We start from the raw sequence: 27,681 nt of genomic DNA, 5'->3' as shown, positions 1-27,681 counted from the left end.
GACTTCAAGGTTCTTCGATGTAGGATCTCTACGTGTGGACAAGCACCAGTGGTCGTTGTGAATGCTGTTTCATCAAGGGGCCTTACGTTTCCGAATTGCAGGAACAAATTTCCTAAACTAACAAATTCAAAAAAGATCAAAAGGTAGGGTTTGCAAGAGATGAATTCTAATCTAATCCTAAGAATGACTCAATGTAGGATAGACTCGGTAAGATTCTACCAATTTCAGTATTGCCAAGGAATTACAACTTTACTGGAATTGATGCGATCTTCTAAGGTGATTAGTGATTTTCAAATCATCAAGAATTAGAAATACTACCATAAAGGTACATATCAATAGTCCAAGAATGATTGAAGGTTCAGGCAATCCAAATATCTCCAGTTGACCACACAAGGCGTCCTTACAATCAGTAAGAAGCTAGTGGTTTGGAACGTGAATCTCACCAAAGATCAAGCTCAACACTTAGTCCTTCGAACTAAAATACTACTTTGACTGAGAATGATTCAAGAAAGTAAACAACCATAAAGATAGCCACAAGAATTGCAATAAAACACCATAACTTCAATATTTTATTGATCTCAAAGCCAAAATAAACAACAATTGCTTGAAATTCCTTCTTCAATGCTCAATCTTGCTACAAAATAACTTTCTTCTCTCTAATATCTAAAATCTGATTTCTGATCTCTCATCTAGTATCTAATGACAAAATGAAAGTGAGTGAGAGTATATATAGCATCCTCAATTACAATGAACGGCCCAGATCAAAAGAAGATCAATGGCTGAGATTCTGACACCTAAACCCTAATTAGGGTTTGTTACAAAAAGTTCCCTTTTTAGTTGAACATTATTAAATGCATAGCCAAATTTTTAATTGGCACAAAAATCTAGGAAACATAGACCAATGATAATTAAGGCGCCACATCATCTACAACAACCTCTCTTCTAGAACCTTATTTCCTTTCCAATGCTCTTTCTTAGCATATGCAATGAATCTGGACAAAATTCCTTCAATCTGAGCAATAGGAATCTCGGGAAGATTCCTCATCCGTTCCTCCAAGTGGATAACCTGATCAAAGGCCTTGAGAAGAGTCGCATCCCATCCAGGTTCGAGTTCTTTGATTTTCTCAATTAGGAGCATAGTAGCGAACATTTGATCCCGTTGTCCATCTGTGATGATATTCTCATCCTTGCAAAAGATGACCTTGACTCTTTCTTCCAACTCTTGAAGGTCCACATCTGTCTCAACTTCGATCCTCCTACCAAGAATGGTACATAACACCTCAAACACCTTGTCCTGAATTGGATGGATGACGCCCTCAACTTGATTGCATTTGGTGCTGATGTCCTCAAAAAGAACCTCCTTCATTTGAAGTAGAGTTGACGACTGGAGTAAATTATGAGCTCCTCCATCCATTATCTTTTCTTGTGCTATGATCTTCCTTGGTGTTTGCCTGATTACTTGTAGAACAGGAATGATAACATCTCTAGTGTGAGCGAAAGCGGCTACCGTTATCATTAGGTTGTGGACGATCTCAAGGACCTGGATAGCTCGGTGGATTGTCTGCATCATTCTTGTTGCAAATTCAACGGCTACTGTGTGGGATTTGTCAATCCAAGAGCTCATAAGTTGAACCAAGCTCTTGACCCTCTCTGCCTCGCCAACTGATTCAAGGGGAAGTGCTTGCATAGGAGACACTGCTGGATCCTGATGTCCCAAGGGCTGATTGAGATGGCTAAAGTAGCCTCTCCATGCACCGACCTCTCTCTCAAGCTTTCTATTCTTTTCCATTTCTTCCTTAAGCTTGTCTTTAAGTGCCTCAAATGAATCAGTTGCCTCATCTAGTGCCTGCTCAACAGTGAGTGGACCAAGTTCAAATGTTTCTACATCATACTCCTCTGCAAGGATTTCACCTTCATACTTGTCCACTGTTGGTGTAGCTATCTGCAACTTCCTGGACCCTGTCTCATCTTTGATCATCTTGGACATCTTGGTGGCCTTCTTCTTCTCCGTTACTTTCTGAGAATTTCCTACAAGGCTCTCTAAGTCAATTACGTTATCTTCATCCTCGATCACAATCACCCTTGTCAGTCTCTCCTTCAACCAATCTGGAATGGCGGATTTCGTCTCTCGAACTTGTATTTCTTTAGGCAATGGTTCTTCTTCTCGGAGAGGAGATGTCACTTCATCATCATTCTTGTCTTCATGTAGCTCATTGACTTGGGGAGATCGACTTGACGAATGTTGAGGTGCCTTCCTTTTTTCAGGTCTATCATTCTATACTATTGACTCCATAGATTCATCTACCTCAGGCATCGTCATCTCTTGTCCTTCAACTTGACTTGTCCTTTTCTCATGTTGAGATGATGTACCTGATGAGCGATCTCGATTAGCCTCTTGCTTCTTCTTGGAGGGTTCCCTTTTCTCAGGTCTTTCTTTCCTCTTCGCGCCTCTAGGATGAGAATTGTCTTCACTTGCGCTTGCTCCTCCTCCTTCTGGTTTTTCCTCCAAAATATAAGTCATTGGTACGTTCTGTTCTCTTAACTTTTGATGTTGTACATCCACCCATCTGCGAGTACATGACAAAATAGGAGCCATCAAAGCTCTCAAGTCTGTAATCTCAGGCTCGTTCCAATCTATCTTTACTGCTTTGTCCTCTTTGTCATAGGATGACTGGAGATGTCTGCCACTGTCCTGAGCTTGATCGGCCACTCTGTAAACTTTGCATTTCTTGATGAAATCTAAAGGTAATCTGGAATGCATCTTTCTTTTCACTTCTAAATCACTTGAGAGATTCATCCAAAAGTCTTCTACCTGAAATTCGTGCTTGTACTTCCTACCATATGTCTCCTCTATATACCCATAAGGGTCAAAATTCTCTCTCGAGGCAAAGAACGTGAATGAATATGAGGCCAACTCCTTCTTTGCATCATCCAAGGCTAGAGCATTAGGACATACCTCAATTGAATTCCCCAATATGATGGGCACGGGAGCTCCATTTCTATGCCTGTGTCTGAATGCCTTCGCATAGTCTGCCAATTGCCTAGCCACCTCAAGTAGCACTATCTTGTCTGTTGGATACCTCGGCAACATGTAGGGAGGTGAAGGACACCCATGAACTCTGATATAAGTAAACTTTTGAAACTGGATGAACCAAGCACCGTACCTCTTTATAAGTTCTTGTGCATCTTGAGATAGTCGGTTGTAAATCCCGCCTTGCAATATCCTAGTGATGTTCATCATGAAGGTTTCATTGACTAACTTGTAGTCACTTCCCGGTGGATGATGCAAATGAACATAAGAATCACAAACTCTAACTTCTTTGGGTCCTCTTCCGATCACTCCTCTGTGAGGTAGTCCTGCATATTCGAAACTGCTGATCAGGGCATATATGATGTATGAGCTCATGTGAAATGACTTGGTAGGCTTTAGTCTTCTTAACTGCACGTCCAAGCAATGGTTAATAATTCTAGCCCAATGAATTGTTCCTTTTCCTTGAACTATCACTTGGATGAAGTAGAACATCCACTTCTCAAAATAGAAGGCCTGAGGAGCCCTTGTAACTTGATTGAGCAAAGTTATCAAATCTCTGTACTCCTCCTGGAAGTCGATCCTATGTGGTGTATTGGGAATCTTGCTCAGGCGAGGATGACTTTTGAGTAACCAACTCTTATTGATGATGCTCAAGCAAGAGTCTGGATCATCTTCATACATCGACCTGGCTCCTTCTAGGCTTTTGTAAATCATATCTTTATGCTCTGGAAGATGGAGAGCTTCACTTATAGCCTCCTCTGAAAGGTATGCCAAGGTGTTCCCTTCCTTGGACATGATCGATCTTGATTGTGGGTCATAATGGCGAGCACATTCGATCATCAGCTCATGGCACTGGATTGCTGGAGGAAAACCGGCCGCCTTGATGATACCACTTTCAATTATTCTCTTTGCGACAGATGATGGCTTTCCAATGTAAGGGACCTCTCGAAACTTCTTCACACTGAAGTTTCCTAATTTGGTATCTCCAATGTTGCTCCACTTTGACACGATCTTGGTCTCCAATTCTTCATTCCTCTGATCTTCCTTCATGAGGGCTGGACAACTAGTGGATGCTCCTGCCTTTGGGGTCGTCATCTTGACACCTACACAACATTTCATAATGAGTAACATATTTCGCAACGTGGAAATATAGAGTAGAAAGTAAGATTTAAGATTTTAATTAGGAAACTTCATGATAAATCTTTGAGTTATCATTTCCTAATTAACTATGCAATTTTCAAAAACTTGAAGTTCAAAATTCACAATTTCAACATTGAGACTAGGATGATCTCGCCATACCTCCACTTGAGAATTAATTCTAAAAAAAAATGATGCAACAATAAGGTGAATTTTGGCTAGGCAAAATGTAGATCGAAATCCTCCTTTTAGCAAAATGTGCCTCCTTTAGTCTTCTCAAGCATCAATTCCACCACCTTTAGTCTTCAACACTTAATATAATTCGCTCCACCTAAACCAGATTTCGCACCTCTTTCTTTGCTCCTCAAATCGCACTTGAAGTAATGAATGAATGATGATTACAATTGCTCAAAACACCTCTATTATATAGGGCGTTCACCATTTCATCTCCCCATAGGCCAACTTGGCAAAATAGGCCAAAAAATAAATAAATTTGCAAAAACAAGAGGCCGACCCCATAAAATAGATAAAAATAATACCTCAAGTGCTCCTTTTTCAATTTTAATTTATTAAAAATTAATTTTAAATGCCTTTCTAATAAAAAATCGATTTTTTGAGGCTAAAAATTAATTTATTAAATGCCATGCGCTTTTATTAAATGCCAATTTAATTAATTCTTTTTTCAAATATTTCGAAGTTGATGATTTTGGCATTTCATGCGATTTGGAGGATGTTAACGTTGGGATATTGCAAAATAAAGAATGCACATGTTAAGCGCTCTGGTCCCTTGGAGAGGGACAGGAGCACTTTTTTCATTTTTAGGCTAGGATTCTCAATTTTTGGAAGTCAAACCTTCATTCACCATGCTTTAGAGGATCCTTACCATCTCACACAACCTTGCCTTAGCATAATCTCGGAGGGAATTTGTTGTTTTCATAAAAAGTGCTCTGGTCCTTCAGTGAGGGATGGGAGCACTTTTGAGTCTATTGCATGAATTCTTGATCACATTAATCTTCAATTTACCCTCAAGGCGTAGAATATCACATTTCACTCCATCTTGAGCCTTGGTAATAAAAATATCCTTTCAGAATGCAAGGTAAATGGTCATATTTGGAAATTGTGCCCTGGTCCCTTGGTGAGGGATGGGAGCACTTTTGCCAGTTGTCATCAAAATTTGTAACTCTCGCATCTCAATTCCACTTCAAGGCATTTTAAACACTTTTTCAAACTTGCGCCTTGGCCTCAATTTGTCCAAAATTGGTGAGAAGGGCTAGATAACATGTTAAGTGCTCTGGTCCTTCAGTAAGGGACAGGAGCACTTTTTCAATTTCAAGCTTATCCGTCCTTTGCTAGCTTCCCAAATTATCTTCAATGGACTAATCATGTCCTCTTTCATTCATTTCAATCACAAACTTGCCTTGGCCTTGCAGGAAATTCACACTTTTTGGAAAATCGCTCTGGTCCCTTGGAGAGGGACAGGAGCACTTTTTACATCTTGGCATACTTTTTTGTTCTTTAAACCTCTCAATTGCGTCCAAGGCATAAAACATCATTCGTCCTTCCCATCTAAGTCAAGTTTTGCCATAAAATATCAAACAAAGAAGAGAAACTTGAAAAAGTGGCATGGTCCTTCAGTGAGGGACGGGAGCACTTTTTGCATCTTGGTGCATTTCTTTATTCTTTTAAACCTTCAATCGCGTCCAAGGCATAAAACATCATTCGTCCTTCCCATCTAAGTCAAGTTTTGCTATAAAATATCAAACAAAGAAGAGAAAGTTGAAAAAGTGGCATGGTCCTTCAGTGAGGGACGGGAGCACTTTTTGTCATTTGGGTTGATTTACTCCTTTGTGAACCGCTTAAATTATATTCAATGGACAAAACATGCCTCCCTTAACCTCTTCAAATCATAAAATCACTTTAATCTTGCAAAGGTAGCGCAAATTTGAAATTCAGTGCTCCGGTCCTTCAGTGAGGGACAGGAGCACTTTTTGCCCTCTTAGCCAAATTGTCTCACTTTTCACCTCGAAATTCCTTTGCTAGGGAAGATTTCATCTTATTTCACGCTACGAATAAGAGTTAATGTCCAATAAAGGTCTAAAATTGTGCATATAAAGAAAAGTGTCTCGTCCTTCAGTGAGGGACGGGAGCACTTTTTACCTTTTAGGCAAAAACTTCATCATTTCATTGTTTTCAATCAAGTCTGGATGCTCTATCATGTTCATTTCGTCCGTCACTATGCCTTTGATGTTTCAATTTTGACCAAACAAGGCCAGGAATGGCTCAAATAAGTCTTTTCGCCTTTGTCCTTCAGTGAGGGACGGGAGCACTTTGCCTTGGTCCCTTGGAGAGGGACGGGAGCACTTTTTCCTTTAACTTTCAAAATTCACCATTTTTGTGCCTTCAAAATCTTCAAAAGTATCAAGTCATGTCCAATTATCATTTCGGAAGACCCTGCACAAAACAAAATAGAAAAGTCAGTGACAAATATGCATAAAATAACATTTGTGCTCTGGTCCCTTGGAGAGGGATAGGAGCGCTTTTATCCTTTCTGGCTAAAATATTCAAAATTTAGGTCTCCAATCATTTCACAAGGCAGAGTTAGGTCATCTTCAAGGCCAGGAATCAGTTAGCAAGCCCTCGCAAAACAAGAAATTGCACTTAGAATGAAATTCACCCTGGTCCCTTGGAGAGGGACGGGAGCACTTTCTCTGTTTCAGGCATCATCTTGCCTTCGAAATTTGATCAAAATTTACCTAGGCAAGAATATACAATTTCATCTTCAAAATGCTAACACTTAAACAAAATTTGATTTTTTACCCCAAAAAACCCTGACTAGACCTAACCTGAGACATATCTGACTTCCTGACAGACTCACCTTATCGACTCAATCTCAATCCTCGAGAGGAGGCTTAATAACTTTCAAAATTTGAATGGACTTAGCTTGAATAAAAAATAAAAAAATCCAAAAGAAACCCTTAAGGCTTAGCCCTAGCCCAGACAGACCGCTCACTCACTCAAAACCCTAAAAGCAGAGAGAACAGGCAAAACAAAAGCGAAAAGAGGGGGTCCCCATTCTAATGGGGCGATGTGTGAAATGGTCACAACAGCCACAAAGATGTCAAAGGTAATTAGAGATGAGACAGGATCCAGAAAGGTGCAGATAGCTACACCAGTGGTGGACAAGTATGAAGATGAGATTCTAGCAGAAGAATACGATCTGGAAACATTTGATCTTGGTCCACTTACCACTGTGCAAGCCATGGAAGAAGCCACTGATTCATTGAAAGCACTTAATGATAAACTCAAAGAAGAGATGGAAAAAAATAAGAAACTAGAAAAGGAGGTCAGTGCTTGGAGGAATTATTTTAGCCATCTTAATCAGCCTTTGAGACGACAGGATCCAACAAAATCTCCTTTGCATGCACTTCCTCTTGAATCAATAAGTGAGGCGGAAAGGGTAAAGAGCTTGGTCCAACTCATGAGTTCTTGGATTGATGAATCTTACAAGGTGGCCATGGAATTTGCAACAAGGATGATGAAGACGGTCCACCGTGCTATCCAAGTTCTTGAGATCATCCATAATCTATTGGTAACTGTGGATGCATTTGCTCACACTAGAGATGTTGTCATCCCGGTCTTGCAAGTGATAAGAAGGACTCCAAAACAGGTTCTAGCACAAGAGAAGATAATGAATGGAGAAGCCCATAGCCTTCTGCAGTGGTCAACTTTGCTCCAGATAAAGGAAGTTCTTTTCAAAGATATCAGTTCCAGATGTGGCCGAGTTGAGGAAACCATCCACCCTATTCAAGACAAGGTGTTTGAGGTATTGTGTACGATCCTTGACAGAAGAATTGAGATTGAGACGAACGTAGACATCCAAGAATTGGAAGACAAGATCAGGATCATCTTTTGCAATGAGGAGAACACAGTCACCGAAGAGCAGCGAAATTAGTTGCATGCTACTATGTTCCTGATCGAGAAAACAAAAGAGCTTGAGCCTGGATGGGAGGCGACCCTTCTCACAGCTTTTGATGAAGTCCTTCACTTGGAAGAACGAATGAAGAATCTTCCTGAGATTCCCATTGCTGAGATTGAGGCGACCACGTCCAAATTCATTGAATATGCTAGAAAGGAGCATAGAAAGGGGAACAAAGTTCTAGATGAAAAGTTGTTATAAAATGATGTGGCAACTTAATTCCTATTGGTCTATGTCTCCTCGTTATTTGTGCCAATTCTTATTGGCTATGGATTGATAATGTTTATCTAAATGGGGACTTTTTTGTAACAAACCCTAATTAGGGTTTAGGTGTTAGAATCTCAGCCATCGATCTTCTTTTGATCTAGGCCGTTCGTTGTATTTGAGAGTGCTATATAAGCCCTCACTCATTTCATTTTAAGAGTTAGTTAGAGAAAAAAAAGTTAGAGAGTTAGAGAGAAATAAGTTTAGTATCAGCAGCAGAGACATAAGTTGTGAAGAGAGAAATTTGAACAATTGTTGTTTTATTTGGCTATGAGATCAACAAAATATTGAAGTTATGGTGTTTTATTGCAATCCTTGTGGCTATCTTCATGGTTGTTTATCTTCTTGAATCACTCTTAGTAGAGATAGCATTTAAGTTTTGAGTTTGAAGGACGAATGTTGTGTTTGATCTTTGGTAAGACTCATATTCCAAACCACTAGCTCCTTACTGATTGTAAGAACGCCTTGTGTGGTCAATTGAAAACATCGAGATTATTTAAGAATTCAATCACTGTTGGAGGCATTGATATGTATCTTACTGATAGTATCTACCCCCTTTAGTGATTTGAAAATCATTGAATCCCCTTAGAAGATCTTACCAATTCCAGTGGAGTTGTAACCTCTTGGCAATGCTGAAATTGGTAGAGTCCTATCAAGACCAATCATCACTAAGTCATTCTTGGGATTAATTTAGTCTCGCCTCCTTGAAACCCTTATCTTTTGATCTTTTTTGAAACATCCGTTAGCATTAGGAGAATCTTGTTTCCTCATTTGAAAAGTAGTCACATGAACAAGCTTTCTCTGAAAGTATGTAAGGCCCCTTGAAAAAAACAGTAAACACAACAACCACTGGTGCTTATCCACGAGTAGAGAACCTACACAAAAGAACCTTGGAACTTTTCTGATTGAACCTTCTGCGATATCTTCAGCATTCGGGAGTTTTACTCAAGAGAGGATAAGATACCTCTGGGTATTTTATTCTGTGTTTGGTCGTGTACAAAATACACATCAACAGAATTGGCGCTAGAAGGAGGGCCCCTACTTTTCTATGCAAAAGTTTGATCATTAAGAGGAACAGTACCATCTATAAAATCAAAATTTTTTTTTTAGCAGAATCTGAGATAAACATGTATCACCATGGTGTTGCCACATAGAGGATTGAATGAGGTAGTACAACCTAATTTGGAAATAGGCAACAATCAAGAGGACATTATTTCTGGATTGAATGCCCTGGCGTGGAACCTGAGGAGAAGTGAAGCTGAATATACTAGAGTCAAAATTATTTTGGAACAAGAAGCAGACAGAGCCGAAGAACTCCAAAGAACCGCTGCCCGAGAACTTCGTAACCAAAGGAACCCGCAGTAGTCCTCAGAAACAAGATCTTCACGCTGGATCGTATTGGTTCTTTCTCGCCTGAAAAACATCAAAGGATATTGAGATCTACACCAGGCACGAAAAATCTGATTGAACTCCAGTTCACTTCAAGATCGAAGCGGGCTAAAAGATAAAATATTCCAGCAAAATCTGAATCGAGATTAGAAGGTACTTCTGAGTTATTACAAGTTCCATCTCTTCAAGAACAAGTACAAGCAGTGATTCAGGCAAGTATCCATGCGATTTCTCAACCAGTAAGTCAGGTCGGTTCACTAAGTTCTCAACCAAGTTTCTGACCTTCGGGGAGCACGATGGCTCACAATGCTCCTCCTCCTCCTCCTGCTCATGCACTCAACGACGCTACATGGATGATCGATAATCCGTCACCATTAGAATTTGCAATATATCATGAAATGCCTAAAAACCCTGAGAATTTCTATCCTAAATTCAATGCCAATGACTTCAATCATACCGCAGAAGATCATATCAAGATGTTCGAAGACCTTCTTCGCAACAGGCGAGTTGAATACGGAGATGTAGCTTGTAGGCTCTTTCCCTATTCGTTAGGTGAAGAAGCGTATTTCTGGTTCATTCACTTACCAACAGGGTCAATCAGGACATGGGACGCAATGAAAGATACATTTATTGCAAAGTTTGGAATCCCGACCACGTTAGCTAAGTTATATAGACAATTTGTTGAGATTCGAAGAAGAGAACACGAGCCTATCACTTCTTTCAATAACAGATTCCATAGAGCTTACATGATGTTGCGACATCCATATCTCATTGCTGACCCAAGGGAGATTTATTATGGAGCCTTAGATCATCTCACTGCCATGTTCGTGAGAACCTATCCTATCCCGAATGATTTAAACACAGCATATGCAAAAGCTATTAAGGTCAGTAAGCACATGGGGCAGAATATTACTGGGCCGCTACTTCATATGGGACCTGCTGCAACATCGAACCAAATTCAAGCAGTTAGTATGGCATTGGCAAATCAGACCCCAGTCCTGAATCCTCTTCGCAAGCAACATATCCTGGTATGCAGCCGTCAAACTAGTTGGTACTTCATCCTAGAGTTGCACTTTCACAAGCCCCACCAGCGCAACCTGTGTACTTGCAAAATGCAACAAGCTCTTCAAGAACACAGGAAGAAAAGGACAAAATGAAAGAATTGATTGAACAAGTCAAGAAGCTGTCAACTGAGGTGACCCACTTGAGGAACCAAAATAACCAACTACAGAGCATGCAAAGAATTAATCAGGGACAACAAATGAACAATCAGAACTTTCAAGGGAATAATAATCAAGGTTTCAGAAACAACTATCAAGGAAACAATAATCAAGGTTTTCAAAGGAGACCATGGAATATAGCGCCTAATAATGGAAACGTGGTGACGCCACTAGATAACCCATCAAGTTCACAAAATTAGGAAAATCATCCTACCAGTAAAGTGTTTCTAGCAGAGGCGGCCTTGTCTAGCTGGTGTAGACTCCACAGTACAAACCAACATTCTGAATTGCAGTGTCTTGAATTCAAGATTGCAGCTGACATATTCTAGCAGGAGATGCGTAGCAATGATGCACCTGAAAATCCTCCTACAACAGGATATGAAATGGTCCCAACTACTCGGTATGACCAAGCCATGGTTGTGGAAAGTTACAAACATTTACCAAAAGGAGAAGTCGACTGGCCCCAAAATGGAAGATTTCTGCCAGCATCAGCTAATGGACCGATGGTACCTCCTGGTTCCCAGTTTCCATCGGCATCAGCAAATGAACCTGTTGAAGAGTCAGGATATTATTTCTCGCCTTTGAATAATAGTGTCCTAGTTGAAGGGATAAAAGAAGTGTTTCACTAGTCTTCAGGAGGCATAGGTCCGAGGGTATACCAAAGAAATCAAAGAAACCAGGAACCTCTGACAACATCTATCCCTCCAAACAACTTCTCTACTCCCCCAGATCCAAAGGCTAGCAATACTCCGGATTATCCGCAAGATGCACAAGAGTACAAACAAAGAAATGCTCCTCCTCCAAGAGATGAAATAAAAAGACCGGCTATGTTGGTGTTGGAAGAACTCAAAAAGGTTAAGATTAGCTTACCGCTCTATGAGTTGTTGAAAGTGTCAGAAATTAAAGATACTGTGATCAATAGCCTGAATGACTCAAACACAGTAAGGCCGAATAACCAGAATACTTCCAAGGAAGCGGCCAACAATACTCAAGCCACCGTCAATGTAATTCAAGATGAAGTTGATAACAAGCAACAACCTGAAGAAGACGAGTGTATGGTCCAGACCGTAGCCTTCCCAACCAAAAAGGAGGATATGTTAGAAGGAAAAGTGTTACTTAAAAGAGGTGACGTTAAGAAAATCCAACCCACCGTCAAAGAGAGTCTCACTTCAAGCCAGGTCCTTCTTGAAAAATGGGTTGCTACTAAGAAGGATGTAATAAAGAAAGGGAAGCCTTCAAAGAAAACGGAAAATTCAAAAGAAGAAACTTCAGAAAAGAATGACAATCCAAAGATCAATGAAGTAAAGAATCAAGAACATGATGAGGATTCCTCAATTCATTGCCAAGGAAAAGATGAGCCGGCCTCGTTCTTGCTATTAGTCGGAATCTTTGGAAAGCTATTGCACAACTGTCTATATGATTCAGGAGCTTCTAGTAATGTAATGCCCCTGACCATCTGTCAGAAGCTAGGTATAACTCCTGCACCCACCAGAAGGAAAGTCACTCAGTTAGACAAGATAGAGGTTCCAGTCATGGGAGAATTGAACAATATCCACATGTAGTTAGCTGCAGACCCGAGGGTCCAGAATTTCATAGACATATCAGTTGTGGATATACCTGACACATATGGTATGCTTTTGAGTAGAGATTGGTCACGAAAGTTGAATGGGAATGTGTCAACAGACTTTGCACATATGTGGCTACCCCGGAGAGGAGTTCCAAATCAAATCAAAATCGACAGTACTCCAAGATTGAGACTTATGATAACCGAGTATGGAGAAGATAATGAGGTCCTATTCCTAGAAACTGATTTGGGGACATACAAACCTAAAGTAGAAGAAGTCTTGATGATACAGGATCTGCGGGAGAAAGATAGTCAACAAGAGGTGATGAAATCCACAGAAATTATTGTGGAAAGTGATCAAGGATCTGACCAAGATGACGATGGAATGTTTGAAAATTTTAGAAAATTTGTCCACAAGAATGTGCAACAGAGTATGCAACTTGGCAACTTAGCATATGTTCGAGATTTGCTTCTCCCCAATTGGTGCAGGATACATAATGCCGTCCATTCAGAATTATCTTGTGCTATGTGCAAGACTGCATTAGAACAAGTATACAAGAGGTTCCCACAGACATTGATTATGGAAGAAATTGAAGAACCAAAAGTCGAAGATTCTTCAGAAGATGAATCTCTATCCGACACATCAGTAGAAAGCCAAGAGATCCAAGAGTCAGAAGACCAAGAGAATCTAATGTGGACGCTAAGATTTGATGGATCTAAGTTCAAACAAGGATCTGGAGCTGGCTTTGAATTGATCAGTCCTTCAGGAGAAACCTGCCTCGCCGCCCTTAGACTACAATTCCCATGCACTAACAATGTGGCCGAATATGAATCCTTGATTCATGGTTTATTGTTAGCCGTCAAAAAGAAAGCTAAAGTACTGCAAGTGTATGGAGATTCGGAAATAGTAATAAGACAAATCAGAAGGCAGTATGTGTGCCATGACAAAAGGCTGACTAGATACCGAAATCGAGTTTGGGATGTCATTGAAAGTTTTGATGCCTTCAATATTTTGATGCCTTCAATATTAAGTCCATATATAGACATCAGAATCAGGTGGCTAATTCTCTTGCACAGGCTGCCAGCTCTTTGGTACCATTAGCTATGGAAGGATTGAAGAAGTTTACAGTAGAGCTGACTCCAGTACCTTCAGTCTCGGACAACATCACCAACTTTCAGGTCTTTGAAGACGACAAGCACATATTGGATTTCTTGACTAATACAGATGTCTTCTTAGCCCAAATCATTGATGAAGAGGAAGTAGAGGGAGCAAAATTGGATGCAGAAGGAGTCTTGAATTTGAAAACAAACACTATTCCAAAAGGAATGATGGAGTTAGAAAGAATCTTTGATCCCGACAAACTAAGGGAACTGAAAATCCATGGCATGGAAGGAAATACATGTGACACAATCAATGTTGGTGATGACGGACAAGTTAAAAATGTATTCATTGGAAAGACTTGCACTTTGCAAGAGAGAAATGGTATCTTAAAAAATGTGAGAGATTTCCCAGATGTCATTGCTTGGAGCTATGAAGATCTCAAAACTTATGACACTGCAATCATCACTCATACAATCCCTCTAAAACCAGGAAGCAAGCCTTTCAGACAAAGACAAAGGCCGGTCAATCCTCTACTAGAACCATTAATATATCAAGAGGTCAAGAAGTTGCTCTCAGCTAAAATCATCTTTCCAATAAGACATTCGACGTGGGTTGCCAACCTGGTTCCTGTAAGGAAAAAGAATGGAGAGATCAAACTGTGCGTCGACTTCAGGAATCTCAATCAAGCCTCAGAGAAGGATAATTATCCTCTGCCGTCACTGGACGAAGTGTTGCAAATTGTCAACGGATCACAAATGATGTCATTTCTGGATGGATATTCAGGTTATAATCAAGTATTGGTAGAACCTGAAGATCGATTGAAGACCGCTTTTACAACCAAATGGGGGACATTTGCATATAAAAGAATGCCTTTTGGACTTATCAATGTCGGGGCCACCTTTCAAAGAGTCATGGATATTGCTTTCAGGGACTTGATAGGGACATGCATCATCATATACATGGACGATATCATAGTATTCTCTAGGAAAAGGGAAGATCATGTGGATGATTTAAGAAAAGTCTTCCAAAGGTGTAGAAGTTTTGGTGTTTTATTGCAATCCTTGTGGCTATCTTCATGGTTGTTTATCTTCTTGAATCACTCTTAGTAGAGATAGCATTTAAGTTTTGAGTTTGAAGGACGAATGTTGTGTTTGATCTTTGATAAGACTCATATTCCAAACCACTAGCTCCTTACTGATTGTAAGAATGCCCTGTGTGGTCAACTGGAAACATCGAGATTATTTAAGAATTCAATCACTGTTGGAGGCATTGATATGTATCTTACTGATATTATCTATCCCCTTTAGTGATTTGAAAATCATTGAATCCCCTTAGAAGATCGCACCAATTCCAGTGGAGTTGTAACCTCTTGGCAATGCTAAAATTGGTAGAGTCCTATCAAGACCAATCATCACTAAGTCATTCTTGGGATTAATTTAGTCTCGCCTCCTTGAAACCCTTATCTTTTGATCTTTTTTGAAACATCCGTTAGCATTAGGAGAATCCTGTTTCCTCATTTGAAAAGTAGTCACATGAACAAGCTTTCTTTGAAAGTACGTAAGGTCCCTTGAAAAAAACAGTAAACACAACGACCACTGGTGCTTATCCACAAGTAGAGAACCTACACAAAAGAACCTTGGAACTTTTCCGATTGAACCTTCTGCGATATCTTCAGCATTCGGGAGTTTTACTCAAGAGAGGATAAGATACCTTTGGGTATTTTATTCTGTGTTTGGTCGTGTACAAAATACACATCAACACCATGTTGTAATAAACTTTTAATTATTTGGCTATAACAGCTGCTATGTAATAATTCATATTTCGTATTCAAGATGATCATACCTATTTATATATATGTACATACGTATATGTATATATGCATTAATCATGACAATTTATAGATGCATATATATGTGTGTGTGTGTGTATTGTAAATCATACATATATATTCGTGCATTAATTTAAAGTTGAGTTTTAAAGATTATCTAGTCTGAGTTCAATTTCTACAAGATAAGATTATATTTTAAATTTTTTATATCTAAAATCATTTAAGACGATTAAAGATTAGACCAAGAATCGAGTATTTGACAAATTGATAGACAAGGTCACTACTTAACTACCTCGACAAAGGAAAACATCTGACTCTAACCCAAGGCCAACTTATCTCTAAGTTTATGGCTTGATGGCAATCTCATCCTCTTCTAGGGTCTACATTCCTCTCCTTGATGATAATCTCCCTCCCTTCTAAGGGCGTTAGCCATCTTGCATCCACTTAGACACAAAAAAGGTAGTTAGGTTGAATCTTAGCCATTGAAGATTCCTTAAATTAAATTAAACATATTAGCTAACATCAATTTAAATATTCATGCCGATAGTTTCATCTCTTTGATGTTCATATCAACTGCAATGGTAGCTATGTAAATCTCTTAAAACAAAATAAAATCATTCATGTAAAGAGGGATGTAATAGAATAAATGAGCTAAAAATGATTGAGGGGAAGCCACACTAAAGTGGGTGCCAAATAGAGTATGAAATTTTTAAGGTCTAGAATTTACGACACTATATTTAGCCCCTACTTTAGCGGGAGTATGAACTTACACTCGTACTCGTGGTAAAGGCTTTTATGCTCCTACTCATGGTAAAGGAAGAGGAGGCAATTGGGAGGAAGACATACTAGGGATAGGATGGTACGAAGTTGAGAGATGCAAGCCCCCAAGCTTAGGATTCTATGAACTCACACAAGAACATCCAAAGCAGGATACGCTTACAAAGAAAACACAAGACACTCAAAGCAAAAGAAAGCACAAAACAAAACAAAACACACAAAGCAAAAGAAACAAACACAAAAAATGTTAGTACAAAAACGAAGGCTCCAAGTCAACTAGTTGACGAGACCTTGAATAAAGATTGTCTCAACCTCTATCATCCTTGGAATGCTATTGTAAATGCACAAGCAGATATCTAGAAAGACAAGAGCATACACCATTAAGATGAGATTCCATGGCCCATCAACTAACAAGTTCTGTTATATCTAGAAAGAGACAAGAGCATACACCATTAGGATGAGATTCCATGGTCCATCAACTAGCAAGTTGTGTTATGCTAGGAGTCCACAAACATTTCACGAATTCCACTAGCCAACAAGTTGTGTTATGTTGGGTGAGTTGTTCATATATACCATATGGATTCTGTGTATTGCAACAAAACGATCACACTAGTAAGCAACACTATACTAGGTGATCAAATTTATCATCCCGTCTTGGGATATTCTTGATTTTTGCCTTAAAATAACAATTCCAATTGAAAGTGAGAATTGCAATATATTTAGAAATATAACTTTATCAAGCTAAAGACATTAATTATAATATTCAAGTAAAAATTCTAAGAATGATTCGGAAGATAGATTTTATCTAAGTTGTTGGTCCCGGTTTGGGCTCGGGTTTGGGTTCAAGATTTCGGTTCGCAAGTTCGGCAAATTTTTTTTGGGGATCTGGGTTCATTTTGGGTTCATTAGTACAAAAACATATAAAAATAAAAAATATATACATATATAAAGCAGTAGTTAAGTTCAAAATACACCACTATGCTAATAGTCAAATAACATAGCAAAATACACCATCATATATTAAAGTTTTAGTTCAAATAACATAGCAAAACAGTAAACAGTAAATAAACCACCATATTAATGTTTAAGTTCAAAAATAATAATGTCAAGCTACAACAATCAGCCATCATTGATCAAATATCATATGGGTCATCGAAAATATCTTCATCATCCTCCATATGTTGATAATATCGAAGCTAAAAGGGTGTGAATTAATTTTTTTTTTTTATACATATATATTATATGCGTATTTCTCTATACAAGCACTTATATGTATGTATTCATTAATGCCCTGGATACATACATATATGTACTTATATATGAGAGTATACGTATATAATCAGTGTTCCATGGGGACGCATCCCCCCGTCAGAAACGTCTCGGGGACGGGGGGATGAGGACGCGACGTCCCCCACCACCGCCACCCAAACGCCATCGGGACGTGGAGACGTCTCCTCGGAGACGCCTGGGCGTCTCTCGCGTTCCCACGTCTAAACAAACCGAAAAAGGCAATTTTTAAAAAACATGTGCCTTTTGGGGGGGTGAAGGGGTAACCCTAATTGGACGTGGGCCCCACCCTATCCCCCAAAACAATACAAAAGCATGTTTCTTTTAGATTTAACTCTCATTTTGGAAAACTGATTTTTTTTTCAGCAAGCTGAAGAAGACTGATTGAAGGGGTGAGAAAAGCTGATTGCAAGCGTGATAGGAGCTAGAAGAAGCAAGAAGAAGAGGAAGAAGAAGATTCTTCTACATTTTGGAGAGATTTTTCAAGCACAAGGTAGGGTTTTTCAACTTTTTTTTGTTTTATTTTCTGATTTTCATTGTTCTATATGTCATTTTTGGATTTTTTTTCCCTATTCATCTCAAGACTCAAAATGAGATTTGATGTTGAATCTTGAGGTTTGCCCTCAAGATTCAACATCTCAAAATGAGATCATTTTGCCCTCAAGATTCAACATCAAATCTCATTTTGAGATGAATAGGAAAAAAATTTAAAAATATATTGTTAAACTAGGCTGATTATATTTTTATTTTTATTTTGTGAAATGCAGTGTCAATTTCACAATGAGCTCCCAAGGCATGAGTGAAGATGATATGGAAATCCATTCTCATAGTGAGAATGATTCAGAATATGAACCTGAAAATGAGGGGGGAGACCATGGGGCTGATCCTGGAGCCCAATCTAGTTCTATGGCAAGTGCACCAGCTAGTACAGGTTGCCCTTCAGAGTTGTTGGCACCATATGCTAGGGGTCATTTTGATCCTAAGTCTCCTCTAAAACAGTTTTCTTAACGAAGATCAGTACAAGGCACATCACATTCAAGTGGGGGAACAAGGAAGTGGAAGTGCAATATTTGTGACACAGAATGGTTCGGTAGCATTAGTAGGGTGAATGCACACTTTCTGTTTTGGAGAGGAAAAGGCGTGAAACATTGTAAGTTTTTGGAGGAAGCCAAAAATATACAGTACAAAATTGAGTTTAATAGGCTTTGGGGGGTTCTAGATGACACAAATATTTCAATGCCTACTACTTTGTCTGCTAGGGCAACACTTCAGGGCAACCATAATGTGCCACATACTTCTCATGCTTTGCAGACGAGAGGAATGATGTTTGGATCTCCATCCACTTCCACTTCTATTGCCGCCGGGGTTGGGAAACGTAGGTTGCAAACACCACAGAGCAACCCCATTGCTGATATGTTTAATGTGCAACTGAGAGATGAGATAGATGAATCCATTGGCAAGTTCTTCTTTGCCAATGGCATTCCATTTCATGTTACACGGTCTCCTTATTATAGGGAGATGATGGCTATGGTGGCCAAGGGAGGACCATCTTATGTGCCACCAGGGGAGACGAAAATGAGGACCTCGATCTTGGATAAATGCTATTCCAAGATCAATATTTTGATGGAGAAGATGAAGGCATGTTGGGTGGCATCAGGGTGCAACATAGTTATCGATGTGTGGACGGACATTAGCCATCGTCCACTCATCAACATCATGGTCACATGTGCAGAGGGCCCATACTTCCTTAGAGCAGTTGATTGTACAAGGCATCGTAAAGATGCTGATTTCCAGTTTCAAGTCCTAAGGGAGGCTATTGAGGAGGTTGAGCCACAAAATGTGGTCCAAGTAGTGATAGATGCAGCCCATGTGTGTAGAGCAGCGGGGAGACTCATTGAGGCAGCCTATAGACACATTTGGTGGACCCCATGTTGTGTGCATGCCATGAACAATGCACTCAAGGACATGGGGAAGATAGACTGGATTAGAGGAGTGGTCACTGATGCGAGAGATGTGCAGATGTTTATCTGCAACCACCACACTTCACATGCACTCTTTAGGGCCTTCACGAAGGAGTTCTTGAAACCAGTTGAGACTAGATATGCATCCTATTTCATTCTCTTGGAGAGAATGATTGAGTTGCAAGAGGCATTGCAACTCATGGTTATGACTAATGAGTGGAATAGGTGGGCTGAAGCCAAGATAGAGCAGGGGAGAAGGGTTAAGGAGATAGTGAAGAGTGATGTGTTTTGGACTGATGCGAAATACATTGTCTCTATCATTTCTCCAATATTCGAGGTGATCAGATATGGGGATGGGGATGCACCTAACCTTGGAGAGGTGTATGAGTGCATTGACTCTATGCTTGACCAAATGAGGGCTGCTGTGCGAGTGAAGGACCCCTCTTTAGCATTCTACAATGAGCAAATCTAGCTTATCATTCAGCGTAGATGCGACAAGTTGAACACTCCTTTGCATATGGCTGCCTTTGCCTTGAATCCTAAGTGGTACAAGGCTAGACCCGGTAGACTGACACTGATTCAGGATGATGAGGTGAAGGCGGGTTTCTTTAGGTGCATAGAGAAGATGTTTGATTCCATAGATGCCGGCACAATGCGCACTGAGTGGGGAAGATTTGCCACTCTTAGAGGTTATTCAGATGCGGCAAAGATGGATATAGACAACATGGCACAGGAGGACCCACTTTTATGGTGGAATTGTCATGGCCCGAAATCTTTGACCGCCACTCTAGCCATCTGTCTGCTATTCCAGGTTTCTAGTTCTTCAGATGTTGAAAGGAACTGGTCTACATATAGCTTCATCCACTCTCTTAAGAGGAACAAACTTACCTCTAAGAGAGCAGAGAAGCTTGTGGCTGTACACAGTGCTTTGTGTCTCATGGACCTCAAGCCAGTTGTGTACAAGGAGAGTCCAGCGGCATGATGGGATGTAGAGCCAAAGGAGCCTTCACAGATTGATGAGGATGATCCTACCACTTCAGATGTAGGGCTAGTTGGTGTGAGCTTGAGGGACCTTGATCTTCAGGAGTCCAACAGTTCCAGTGAGGAGGAGTTCGCAGATGATTAGAGGCCTCCATTAGCTACATTTTGAGTTTTGCCATTTTGTATTTGACTCTAGTCTCTTTTGTAATGCTATTGCTACACGCATTTGTATTTGGCTACTCATTGTAATGATGAATCATGTAATCATCTTTATCATTATAGACTTTGCAATGGCATCAGATATTCGTATTTTTGTTTTCCTTTTTCGATATTCATATGATAGAAATGAGAAATCTCCAATTTGACAATTTCATTTGTCAAATTTTATTTACTTTTAGCAATTAGTATTACTAATCTAAGTAATCTTGGTATTTCCTATAGTTTCATTTGAAATCTAATTCTTATACTGTTATACATCTTTTCAAAACTAGTTTTTCAAGTACTATATGTATATGTATAAGTATATGAGCACCACCACCTCGCCACCCCCCCCCGCTGCCATCCCCCCACCGTCCCCAAATTTAGACCATTGGTCCCCTCGTCCCAGAGACGCGTCCCCGCGTCCCCCCATCCCCAACGCCCATGGAACACTGTATATAATATGTATATATATTAATATAAACATGTATAAACTATATTAATGCATGAGCGATAAAATGATTAAATTTCATAATTTAAATAATTCATAAATTAACTTGGTATACCAATCCACGACTTAGAGTCGTGAAACCCTAAAAACTCATATTAAGACTAATTAGGGTTACCTGACACGACAAGTTGACAAAAGACATGTTAAACATGAGACTATCTGACTCAACTTATGGTTAGGGTTTCCATATGGCATGAGTTCTCTTTCATTACCTCTCGACCCGATGATACTTCCCTTCGCTTCTCGGAGGACAACGAACTCCTGCACGCACTTGGCCAGTTCAAACAGTTAGCCTGAAATCTTGGCATAAACATTTCAAAAATATTATCAACAAAAGTAAAACATCTTACATGTCATCATGTTAATTATCAAAACATCAGTTTAATTGTTATGAGTCATCATTTCATTATACTGAGCACAATTAACATCATTCAATTATAATATGAAACATCTAGGGCACGATCATTCAATTAAAACATGAAACATCTAGGGCATGATCATTCAAATAAAACATGAAACATCTAGGGCACGATTAACATCTCGTAATTATAGCGTAGAACAACTAGGGCACATATAACATGGCATAATGTCGCATAAAAAAACTAGGGCACAAGTGGGATGTAACAAAGGTGGCCAGCTGAAAGAGGGTATGAAATGTTTTTTGAACCTTTAGTTTAAGCTTAGATTTAGGAACTAGCATCAATCTCTCCTTGTAAAATATGAGATCATCCAAAATGCTATTGGCAAGGGTGTTCTTGGCATATTCAACATGAATTTGCTCGTTCTAATCAATTTCTATCTTTGTAAGTGAGCACAAATGTGGACTTCTTGACAACACATCAACCACAATATTCCTTTTTCCTTTGACATATTCAATGTCAAAATCATAGGCTTGGAGCTTGTTAACCCATTTTTGTTGTTTGTCATTAAGATCCTTTTGATTTAGAAAGTACTTGAGGTTATGAGTAGTTTTCACTATGAACTTTTCACTATGCATAATGGCTAACATCTCTTTATTGGGTTTATTTTGCATGAGGACAACAAACTTTCCTCCAACAAGGTATCTAACTTTAGCCTATTCATACATAATGGCTAACATCTCCTTATCATAGATGGAGCAACTCCTCTCACCTCCTCTAACATCTCCTTATCATAGATGGTCGTTTGTTTTGCCATTACACCTTTGTTCGGTGAGCGTCCCTCCACGACGACATCAAGTGCTAGTGATTCTTGTTCGATGCGTGTGTGCATTGGTTGCATACTCTTTTTCAGTTGGAGGGAATTTCTTGTGCACACTCAAATGTTTGTTATCCATCATGCACTACTTGGTGACACACATTTTCAATGGACTTGTCATCTCTCTCCATTGTTATTATTATGGGTGGGTTTCTACTATTGGTGCTAATGCTTTTTTGGTTTCGCTTTGGAGTGAGCTATGTATTCAATATTTGTTCCTATGTACTATCTAAATGCAGTGGTTGTATTTTGGTGAGGAGTTTTTACCATATAGACGTTTGCATTCTAGTTATGTGGAGGTGACTGTCTTCAATTGATCAGTTTTTTAGACTATTGGCATGTGTACTTTTGGCTAGCAGTTTACTCTTTCATGGTTGAGTAGTATTGTTGGGGTCCCTCGTGCAGATTGTGTGATTTGTATCTTTCACTGATAGATGTTTGCCTTTGTTTGCCATTTGTTTTCCATTTGTTCATTGTTCGAGTAGTGTTGTTGGGGGCACTCATGCAGATTCTTGTCTTCTTGATCTGATCATCATATTGGTTTTAGAGGAGGTTCTTCATTCGACACTATAGCTGTTATCATTTGATAGCTTTTTTGTGTTTCGATGATGTTTTTCATGTTCCTATTCTTTTTTGGGACCTTTTCTTGGAGGCTTCTTAGTCCTTCATTCTCTTTTTCTCTCAGTTGGAGAAGATTTTTCTCCCACTAGGTTTTTCTCCTTTTCTTCAGTTGCGAGAGATCTTTTTTGTACATGGGTATTTCATCAAGCCTTTTATTGTCAGGACCCATTCTTGCATTTCATGCAATTAGAGGTTTTTTACTTCTCCCTAAGTTTAACTTAAGGGGGGGTGCTAGAGCAATCAATGTTTAGAAACATGCTTTTAGCTTAAGTTCACTTAGTTAGCTTTAGTTGAGCTTTATTTAGCTCCTTTTTGCTTTTTCAAGTTTTCCTAGTATCAGATTAGGGCTTCTCTTGCTTTCTATAAAGCAAGTCATCATGCATTGTATTATTCATTCTGTAATCTATGTTTTTGAGGAATATGGCATATCTTTCTTGCTACTCTCAGTTGTGGAAGGTGTTCTTATTTGCTGTTTGATTGTGCAGGCTTGTGTTGCAAAATTCAACAAAAAGGACTACTACCAATCTCCTCTTTGTAATCCTTGAAACCATCACTGAAAGCCTCTGAAAGTCTGATATGTAAGCCTCAAGTGCAGCTCAAGATCCTTTTTATCAAATCCTCGATAAGTTTATTAGTAAACTCATCATATGTAGTGATGGATCCGTGACTCAAAGTGATAAGGCCATGGTACTACCACTTGTGCAATACCATCCAAGTGTAGACTGGCAAACTTAATTGTCTCATCCTCAATTATAGGCCTAAGAGCCAAGTAATTGGCCAACTTCTCAACCCATCCTCTAGTTGTGGATTTGTTGCTACCATCAAACTGAGCAAGTGTAACCTTGCCCAAGGCGTGCTGTAGGTCTGTCTGAATTGCTAGTCCTCTATGACCTGCTCTTCCTCTTCCCCTCTTCTTCTGTCACAAGATTGCACCAAATGACAAATGACGTTGAATCACTTCAGGAAGGGTGTCATAAAAGTACTCCTCAATTCATCCACCAATGGTAGTGGAGTCTCATGAGCAAACTGAACCTCACCCCTATGTATGAAAGTAGGTTGAAATGGCCTAAGCACTGACTTTTGACCCTGCTGTTATAGTCTGTCTCTCATTGTTACCCTGTGGATTGGTAGAACTAGTTTCCCCACTGTGTTTGATTGCTCTGTGAATTGTTTTACACTCCCTATGACATATTATGATAAATCTTGCCCATTAATTGTGACATCATGTCCATCATAACATTAAACCTTCTTTCCATCTTTGTTTGGACTAACAAAACCAACTCTCCCTTTGTCTCTTTCTGCCATATCACCTGGTGGACTTGAGAAATTGGGAATGTTTTTGTGTCGAACTATCACTGCTGTTACCAAAGACTTGTGGCATTGTTTGATTCCCTGAAAATGAATCTATGTCCTTGGTTGGTTGGATTGGTAAGTTAGGGTTTGACCTGTTCATTCACGAGTGATACTGATGTGTAACTACAGGCTGCATAATTCAATCCAATAGCTGGTAGTTTTAAACTGTGCTCTGATAATGCTGTAATATTTAGCCCTAATTTTTTTGATATGTTTGCAAGTTTGAAATGCCAAAGTAATAGTTTGTGATTGCTTCTTGTTCTCAGATTCCATTCATGTTCTCATTGCAAATTACGTTCAGAAACATTTAACTTATAACATAATGAAAAGAACAAGTGCGCAGAATCATCAAAGGACAATTAACTCATCAGCTCTAAGTGCATAACATCAAAAGAAGACTGATTACAAATATTGCAGACCTGAAAATAGTAGATTTAATTATGAGTTGCAATCAGCTACATCGTCGAAAGATAGAAGTCTGATTTCATGATTCAAATGAGTCCTTGGAGTGTATTTGAACCTACCCCATTAACATAACAACACCAATCTCCTACAGACTTATAAGAACTGATTTTGATGACTTCAAAATACTTTCTCAAATCTGAAAACATTCTTAAAATCCCTGCTACAGAAACCTAGGCACCAACATCATGAAGGGTGATTCTCATAGATTGAAGATTCACTTCCTTAAGGCCACAAATTGCCTGAAACACTTCCAGATTTATTAAGAAAGCCTAGATGCCTTAAAGTAAATTTGCAGATTAAAGAGGGCAGATTGGTTCCTATGAACTCCCACGTGCATTACCAAGAGGGGCACTTCCTTCATAGGAGTTTGTTTGCAGCTAGAAATTCATTCCTCAACCAAAACCCTAGGATTATATATCAATACTTGTCACCTAGAAATCAGAAAATGAATGAGCCAATACCGAAAACAATATTAAATTCGCTCGAAGATACGTAAGCCAAAATATGGTTCCCCATGTCTCTAAAGATGGAATTGCCAGCACTGGAAAAGTTTCCAGAACACACCAAGCTGGAACAACATTCCAGAAAAGAGCTAAGCAAACCAAAAACTTAATACCCACATCAAAATACTTTATAAATATTTATCTTTGTCAAACCCTTATCATCAAACTTCAACTAAAATCGCTGAAACTCAACTGAAAGCAATAATTGACTAGGGTGGATACTGCACCACTGAAACCAAAACAATTGTAGAGGGGTTTTGTCCTGAACAATCTTCAGAATAACTCTCCAATTTTAGTCCAGTAGCAATTCCTCATGTTTGCACAAGCAAAAGGAGAGAATGAGAGCCACAACTCTAATTTATAGAGTTGGAGGGAAAAGTTAGGGCAACACAAATTTGAAATATATAATTTTTCCTCAAAAATTCTCAACATAACTTTTGAAGCCTAGGCATCCACTTTTGAGGGCACTTGATAAAAACATTTATCACTAAAGTTATAAATTAAAAGTCACTTTTTGATTACTTCAATGAAAAATATAAAATATTATTCCCATCACCTTAGGAAACTCGCCAAGGCACTGAAATTGAGAAAATATAAAATATTATTCCCATCACCTTAGGAAACTCGCCAAGGCACTGAAATTGAGAATACCTCACTCTAAGGCAAAGAGGGAACTGAAACTGAGGTAAAGTCCCCAAAATAGCACTTACTAAAAACAGCGTATGCCAAAAATAGAAATGTAGTCGAAAAAACACTAGTTCACTATTCCTATGAATTATTGAATATTAAGTCTCAAAGTTTTAAACAATAGACTCTGTTTGTAGGTGAATAATGTCCTGTTTTCAGGACTACCGAATTTAAGAAATCGGATTCTTGAGCCATTAACTTATCAAGGTTAATCTCTACATATAGTCCTACGACTTCTATCTAATACTCTTTCAAATCTTCACTTTCTTGTTTACTTAAGTTGAGTTCCTTGTTAAAATGTGATGCAAGCTCCCATATTGTTTTATCAAAGGTGTAATAAATCTAGAATGAAGGTTTATTGAATTACAAAATTTAGTTGGGAAACAATATTTGGAATATCATATGATTAATATAATATTCTGAAGTTTCTTGTTTAGGCAACCATCTCAGAAACAGTATCAAGTGGTAGGATATGAATAGTTGTGCCACTGGAATTGTGGTCTATTTCTGCCTTAATTCGTTATGGAAATACTTCTTGTTTTATTTATGTTGCATGTGGAGCTATATTCTTAGAATTGCACACAATTCAATAATTAATGAATTGTTATTTTGATAGATTCAAAGAAACTGTTGTGCTTAAGTTTAATTCTCAAATTATGGACATTTTGTTGTCAATATGCTCTTGACGATAAATCTATTTAGTTGAATTTGGCTTTCCAGTGGCATAAAATGTCTTATTAATTGTTTAGTAAATCTTGTGCAGACTTCAAGTTTGCTGGAGGCACCTGAAAGCGTTTGACATGGTGAAGTAACTGAAAGCTTCTGACATTTGAAGCACAAACTGATTTGTGAATCCCATATCTGTTTGCACATTATCTTTTGGTGAATTGAATATGTACATCTTGTATTATACGCATCTGTTTGTATTATTTTGGAAATATTCAAGATACATTGATTTTTTAACTAAACTTTACAGAATCTTGAGTTTTTAGTCTTCGTCGCATGAGAATGCAATTATAAGGCAACACAGAAAGAACTTTCTTGGCCTTCTGAGTGGTTTCCTTAAAGCACTGGCCCATGCATGATATGACCGATATGACCAATAGTGGTTCCTTATATTGTCCAAGCGCAAGCATAAGAATATGCTCAGAAAAACTTCTGAGTGAAACCATAACTATTCTTCTCTCAAACAATTTCAGGGTCCATGTTATTTTTGGGTCAGAAAATTTTGGCAATGAAAATTTTGGAATTTGTGTATTTGCGACCCATACTTTTAAGACGTCTGGCATTTGGCTTTATTTAATAGTAGGTGCTTCTATTTTAATGATAAGATAATAATGACCGTTAGTAAAATTTAATTGATCTGTTGATATATGTGGTTGATGAGATGTCTAGCTATGTGAGCATCCAATTAGCAACAGTTCTTTGACTTGCCACCTTCACAAGCCACCTTTTCTTATGTATAACTGGCTTCTTGTAATGTTGGTATCTTATCAGTTCTTCTGCGTCATTCAATTACTTGGTTGTATTGGTTGTTAAAACGCTTGTGTGGCTTCTTGTTAAAACGCTTGTGTGGTTCATGTAAATGTC

At 38.8% G+C, this 27,681-nt stretch overlaps 1 protein-coding gene across 3 annotated transcripts in view; it reads left to right on the top strand.

Annotated features, from left to right (window-relative positions):
• Window positions 1-27,348, top strand: part of LOC131038356 (uncharacterized) — a 95,483-nt gene extending 68,135 nt beyond the window's left edge. For all 3 annotated transcript variants that reach the window (XM_059213398.1, XM_057970757.2, XM_057970755.2), the window contains one exon: window positions 26,855-27,348. In XM_059213398.1, the coding sequence (XP_059069381.1) occupies window positions 26,855-26,890 (36 nt within the window). In that variant the 3' untranslated portion in view covers window positions 26,891-27,348. The remainder of the gene's footprint in view (window positions 1-26,854) is intronic.
• Window positions 27,349-27,681: the final 333 nt, after the last annotated feature.

The sequence above is a fragment of the Cryptomeria japonica genome, chromosome 10 (genome assembly GCF_030272615.1).
Source record: "Cryptomeria japonica chromosome 10, Sugi_1.0, whole genome shotgun sequence".
Classification (NCBI taxonomy): Eukaryota; Viridiplantae; Streptophyta; class Pinopsida; order Cupressales; family Cupressaceae; genus Cryptomeria; species Cryptomeria japonica.
This window is presented reverse-complemented; position numbering and strand designations above follow the sequence as displayed.